The 7,197-nt window shown below is 33.4% G+C and overlaps 1 protein-coding gene across 1 annotated transcript; it reads right to left on the bottom strand.

Moving 5' to 3' along the window:
• Positions 1-282: 282 nt before the first annotated feature.
• On the bottom strand, positions 283-1,131 carry LOC133881921 (peptidyl-prolyl cis-trans isomerase). Its single transcript, XM_062320994.1, has one exon. The coding sequence runs from the start codon at positions 1,058-1,060 to the stop codon at positions 539-541; it is 522 nt and encodes a 173-aa protein (XP_062176978.1). The 5' UTR covers positions 1,061-1,131; the 3' UTR covers positions 283-538.
• Positions 1,132-7,197: the final 6,066 nt, after the last annotated feature.

Genomic DNA, 7,197 nt, shown 5'->3' with positions numbered 1-7,197 from the left:
GTATAATCCTTCCATATTGAGATAATTTTAACAAACAAATAAATATCTATCTTGTTTGATTCTTTTGAATCCACTAGGAGATACCTAAGAATTAAGCAACATTTTTCGATAAATCTGGGAATTTAAAGTAACCCTGCAAATGAGGCATAAATCAAAACGGTGCTAATCAGCCACCGTTTTGTTCTTCTCTAATCGGCTCAACAATCACAAACCGATCAAAGTTACACATCTTTAAGCAAATTTTACTAATAAACCAAAAGCATAGAAGAAGGGAAATAAAGATTAAAAAGGAAAACGAAGAGCAGCATATTATTTAATGGTGGTAGTTCCTTTTATCACACAATAAAAAGTCTCAGAACCACCGGATCGGGCCACGAAAACCCAATCCCACAAGACTCTTAAAAAAGAAAGAGCACCATGACCATACCAACAACCACATAGAGCTCAAACGACACCAAAAAAGAGTTAAAACGACAATCACAAGTAGATGAAAAACATAGTAGACTAATAGTATTATTAGAGAAGAGTTAAATCGGATCTAAGAGAGTTGACCACAGTCGGCGATGACCACGGGCTTGGAGGTCCTGCCGGAGCTGGACCCCACCTTCTCGATGGCCCTCACGATGTCCAGGCCCTCCACGACCTGACCGAACACCACGTGCTTGCCGTCGAGCCACTCGGTCTTGGCGGTACAGATGAAGAACTGAGATCCGTTGGTGCCGGGGCCAGCATTGGCCATGGAGAGGATTCCGGGGCCGGTGTGCTTCTTGATGAAGTTCTCATCGGCGAACTTGGCGCCATAGATGGATTCGCCGCCTGTGCCGTTCCCGGCTGTGAAGTCACCTCCCTGGCACATGAACCCAGGGATCACACGGTGGAAGGACGATTTCTTGTAGTGGAGGGGCTTGCCGGAGCGGCCGGCGCCCTTCTCACCGGTGCAGAGGGCCCTGAAGTTTTCGGCCGTGCGAGGAGTGGTGTCAGCATAGAGCTCCATCACGATCCGGCCAAGGGGCTGGTTGCCGACCTCCATGTCGAAGAAGACCTTAGGGTTTGACGCCATTGAAGCAGAATAATAGAGTTTCGATAGGAGATTAGCGCGATAGACAGAGAGAGAGATAGTTAGGGTTGTGAGGGACGAGGCTATTTTATATAGGGGTTGGAAACCGGGATTGGGTCAGTAAGGTTGAAATGAGCCGTTGGATGGGGACACGTGGGGGGGTAGTGACGGTAGTGGGATTAACTATGGCTAGGTTAGGTTTTGACTAGGGTTAGTGTAGAAGATCCGAGGTATGACGGAATATGCTCTTCGTCATTATTCCGGATAAGGAGCGTGGACTACTGGTCCACTTGCGGGACCTTGTGGGAGGGACGAGGGAAAACGATGCCGTTTGGGAGGGCTGTGCATTGAGGGATTTATGAGGTGTAGATAAATAGTACACTTGTCAGCCATGCTCTTCAATGCGAGCTGCCACATGGCAGTGACTTTATCTACTTGTACGAAGTAGGTCGTCTGATCCACTGGTTTAACTTTCCACAAACTAAAAAATATTTTTGAGAAAACTTCCCTTTATAATCTATCTTGTTTCATCATTTTTATAATTAGGTATTTAAGCTTTAAGAAGTATTAATATAGGGTATTTAATTTTTAATTTTAATTCTTTGTTAGAATTTTATGTTAACTCCTGTCAAAAATTTTAAAATATTCTTCTCTTGTTTTAGGAAAAAAAATTGCAAGGATTTACTTATTGGTAAAAATTTAATGGAATTTACAAAATAAATGTAATGGTATTTTAAAAATTTTGATAGGATATAACGAAAAAAATTTAACGGAATATTGAAATTGAAAAAAATTGAAAGATGTATACATTAAATTAAATTGACAATTTTTAAAATTTAAATACTTAATTACAAAAGTAAAAAAAATATTAAGAGTTATCAATTAAGTTTTCTCAATATCTTTAGATAATTTTTTACCTACAGGCTACAGTTATCGAATTTATAAAATGTTAAAAACAAAATGTTGTAATATGTGTGTTAAAAACATTATTTTCTTTTTAGCCATCTTTAAATGTTTTACCATTTGGTATTAAAATATATTCATGAGTTTTTATGGCAAAGGAAAATACCAATTTATTAAAATATATATTCATGAGTTTTTATTCATGAAAATTTATTTTATTGTTCTAATTACTTGGTTTATTCATTAATATTTGATATGATATATTTATACATGTAAATTGGCTACATCAAGCAAATGAAAATAAATAGGGATAATGCACCATTAGTCCTTGTGGTATGCCATAATTATTTTTCACTCTATGGTTTAAAAAGTTCATGAGAGGTCCTTGTGGTAAGCAATAATTACAAATTGATCCCTAGCGTCAAATTCAGTTAAATTTTTTGATAGATTCTGTTAAATGCCACGTCAGCGCCACGTCGAATGCGACAAGTGTCAATTTTAATAAAAAAAATTAAAAAATAAATAAATATACTTATTTTTTTAAAAAAAATTCAAATTCAAATTCAAGAAAAAAAAAACAAAAAAACAAAAAAACAAAGGGGTGGCTAAATATACTTATTTTTTTAAAAAAAAATTCAAATTCAAATTCAAATTCAAGAAAAAAAGACAAAAAAACAAAAAAGCAAAGGGGTGGTTTGCTTTTTTGTTTTTTTGGATTTGAATAAAAATTATGTATATTTATTTATTTTTTAATAATTTTTTTTTATTAAGACGAACACGTGTCACATTCTTATTGGTCTGACGTGGCGCTGACGTGGCATTTAACAGAATCTGTCAAAAGTTTTAACGGAATTTGACGCCAGGGATCGATTTGTAATTATTGCTTACCACAAGGACCTTCATGAACTTTTTAAACCATAGGGAGTGAAAAATAATTATGACATACCACAAAGACTAATGGTGCAATTATCTCAAATAAATATATAATTGTTAGTTTTAGGTTATCCACCAATGTGTGAGGGAAGCCATTTTTGGCTTGTCACATTCATAATAAAGTGACTCATAAGAAAAATAATAAAACCTATTATGAACTTTGGAAATATATTAAGTCTAGCTTGGAAAACCTCAAAGTATGGGAGTGTTGGGCAAAATTATGTTACCCGAACTTAAAAATAAGGAAACTTGGTTCTAAAACTTGTGATTGAGATTTATTGGTTTTAATAAGGAAAAATTATAGCATGAATCTTATGTTGCTTCTAATAAACTCGTTGATAATGTGCAAGAATTAAGAAGGAGCAAGCGAGCTAGAAAATAAATGAATTTCAATAATGTTTTATTGCTTATATTGTTGATGATGATTCAATATATTATGATAAATCAATTAAATCTATTTGACGCATTTGTTTTGGTTAGAGGCTATAAATAATGAATTAGAATCTAACCATATTTGGAACTCATTGAGTTACCTCCAATGACTAAATCACTTGGTTGTAACTAGGGGTTTAAGAAAAAACTTAAACCGAATGATTAGCTACCAGCAAAGGCCAAGTGTTTATTATTTAATACTTATTCTCTGGTTACTATAATTGCATTTATTATAATGTTATTTGCCGCTACTTCTATTTATAAACTTGTTGTACATCAAATGGATGTCAAAATTGTTTTATAAATAACAAAGAGATTTATGTGTAGAAACCCATGAGACTTGTAATCTCGGGTCAAGAACATTAAGTGTTTAAACTGGTGAAATCCTTGTTGGATTAAAGCAAACTTCTAAATAAGGGCATGAAAAGTTTGACAGGGTAATTATGTCTAATGCATATTGATTAATTGTGCAGGTAAATGCATAGCAATTTTTTACAATAATGAATGAGTCATTCTTTGTTTATATCAGTGACTAGCTTGTTTATTTTATGAACTAGCATTGATGTTGTGCATTAAGCTAAAAGATTTATTGCATCTAATTTTAATATGAAATAAATGGGTAGAAATATAACTAATGTCATACTGGACATTAAAGTTTTTACATATTATGATTGCATTATTTTATTTCAGACATATTCTGTTAAAAATATGCTTAAAATATTTGAGCACTTTGTTTATTTACCATGTCTGCACCATATGATTCAAAAATAAATTTGGTAAAGAATCACGATAATGGTGTATTACAAGAAAAATATGCACAAATCATTGGTAGTTTGATGTTTTGACGAACTGTACACGCCCTAATATTACATATGTTGTTGGCATATTGAGCAGATATACTCATAATCCTAGTGTTGAGAATTGGGATGCTATCTCTAAATTGTTGAGATACTTAAAGAGCACAATTAATTTTGGTTTGTCATATTGTGGTTATTCTCCTTAATTTATTGAAAGGATATTGTGATGCTAACTGAATTTATAATTCAGATGAGCTAAAGCTTATATGTGGCTATGTGTTTACTCTGGCAGGATGAGCTATCTCTTAGAGGTCCTTAAAACAGACTTGCATAGTAAGGTTTACTATGGAGTTAGAGTATATTGCCTTGAAGAAGGCAGAAACTGAAAATGATTGGCTAAGGAGCTTATTAATTAATTAATTGGCCTTTATATAATAATTCAGTTCCATTTGTGTTTTGATTGTGATTGACAGGCTGCCATAGCTCGAGCAATGAACAAAATTTATCATGGGAAAAATGCCCAATATTGTGAGGCAGCTTATTGAGACCGGTAAAATGTCCATGGACTTTATGAGGTCAAAAAGGAATTTGTAAACCCTTTGACCAAGCCACTAACAAGAAGGCTAGTGAATGAAACATCGAGGGGAATAGGACTGATACCCAAATTATGACATTGCGATTGATACCCAACCTCTGTGATTGGAGATCCCATGAATGAGGTTTAATAAGAAACAAAGTCACAAATGATCATGGCCAGGTACTATCATTCTATCTCTATCCACTATCTTCTCAAGAAGATAGTGATGAGTCCATCCCTATGGTGTAAGACAGTACAAGATGCAGAATAGTTAAGGATGAGTTTAAAATTCTTAATGGATCTATAGTCCCTACATGTTAAGATGTGGTGTACTCTGCACACACTCTTGATGTACACCACCTATGTGAGTGTGCAGGTAGTGCTGCATCCTATGAGATTAGGGTAGGTCTCTAGAGTGCTCACGAAACCTAGATGCGCATGGCCTATATAAGGCGCCAACCCGCTATAGAACAACCCTGTTTTTTTTTTTTTTTTTTTAGAAAGTTATGTGGGTGAGAAGTTTGGTCAACTTGTGAATTTGGTTAAAAAAGTTTAACTTTACCACGATTCATTAAGTTCCTACTTATTTATCCTAGGTACGATTAAAACATTTGGATACCACATTGATGCAAACTTTCAATCTCTTTATATTACAGTGTTTGTAACATGTGGGGGATTGTTACAATATGTGTGTTACAAACATTATTTCCTTTTTAGCCATATTTAAATGTTTTACCATTTAGTATTAAAATATATTCATGAGTTTTTATGGCAAAGGAAAAAACTGATTTATTAAAATATATATTCATGAGTTTTTATTTTGTAACCATTTGTTATTAAAAATTGTTTGTATAGCTTTTTGATCTTCAAATGTTCTGTCATTATCAAAGTTTATTACTTTTGATTTGTACTGTTTAATAGTTATGAGTCTTATGACTGTTTGTCATTCATGAGCCTTAAAAGAAAAAAGGGTAATTACATTTTTCCCCCCATGAACTACCAAAAAATGCGTGATGCTTCCATGAACTACCAACTCGATCAAAAAAGAGCATCCGACTACCACAGTTACATGTTTTGCCCCTTTCTGTTAGTCTAACTCGTGAAAATACTTAAATACCCTAACTCAATTTCAAAAATGACATAAATGCCCTAAACTTAAAAAAAAATAAAAAAGAGGAAAAGGAGGTGCTGCCAGAGGGGGTGGCTCACAAAGGTGGGTCCGGACACCTCTGGGGTGGCTGATGACCACCCCGGGACCCCCAGCCACCCTTGGAAAAACCTAGAGTGGTCGGGCCACCTTTGAAATTTTTTTTTTTTTTAATCAATTGAGGGCATTTTTGTCTTTTAATCAAAATTAACGTCCAAAACCGGCATATTTCATCCTTGTCAACGGGTCTAACTGACGGAAGGGGACAAAATGTGTAAAGTTAGTAGTTGGATGCTCTTTTTTAGTCGAGTTGTTAGTTCATGGGGCATTGCGCATTTTTTGGTAGTTTATGGGGGAAAAATGTAATTACCCCAAAGAAAAATCTATAGTGTTTACATTTTTTGACCGTTTTTATAAATTGAGTTCCCAATGCATTTGAGAACGAACTTCTTCTTTGGCTAAAACCTCTAACATATTTTTCCAACGTGCATTCATATATTCCAACATGAATTTGGTTTTAAGCCATAAAGCTAATATTTGTTATACTATTAGCTTTTTTATAAGAAAAATTATTTTGAAGCCCCCCATTTACTTTGATCAAAGAGTTGTTCTATTTGATATTCGTTTTTGGAAGTGTGTCCTTAACAAAGATAGACGCTATAGTCTAATCCTAAGAGGTTGCGTGTCAAGAGATCCGATCACATCACATCGAGTTATACACTCCGGGAGGCATGAATTAACCTTTAAGGATAACACTCTTGCGTGATTCTATAGCATCCTGAGATATTTATTTGCTTTGATTTTAATATCATGTACTGTATTTATTTTATTATTACTATTTTGGATTAATATGGTCTAGTATCAACAGTAATATTTTCAACCAATTATTTATTTAATTGTTAATTTTTAGATTTGTATTATTTTATTTCAATAAGAATTTTGTGCACCATCCAAAATTATTTCCATCACAAAATACTAAATTTGCAACATGTTTATAATTTATTAACGCATATCAGCATGTAACCGGAAGATATTATATAATATGAAAGATGCTACTTTGTATTCTATTAATCTTTTTTTTTTTTCAAATTTTTCCATTAATGTTGCACTATCCATTTACCATTAATTTTTTTTAATTAAGATTAATTTAATGGTGAATTAACAATATTCACGTCAACAAGAAAAATAAAGATAAAATAAAATAAAAATAACAAGTAGTATATCTCATCTAATATACTACACATGGGAATATTTAGCGTTGAAAAAAAACAAACACATTGAAATTTTTAAACCCCCTTAAAGCTTATTACTCTACGATTCTCTTCTTTTTCCTTTGGTTTCTTTAAGAAAG

Source organism: Alnus glutinosa, chromosome 11 (assembly GCF_958979055.1).
Source record: "Alnus glutinosa chromosome 11, dhAlnGlut1.1, whole genome shotgun sequence".
NCBI classification, from domain to species: domain Eukaryota; kingdom Viridiplantae; phylum Streptophyta; class Magnoliopsida; order Fagales; family Betulaceae; genus Alnus; species Alnus glutinosa.
The sequence above is the reverse complement of the archived record's forward strand: the minus strand, read 5'-3'. Positions and strand labels throughout refer to the sequence as shown.

Excerpts from the sequence above, each read along its gene's own strand:
- LOC133881921 (XM_062320994.1), bottom strand. The coding sequence starts at position 1,060 with ATGGCGTCAAACCCTAAGGTCTTCTTCGACATGGAGGTCGGCAACCAG.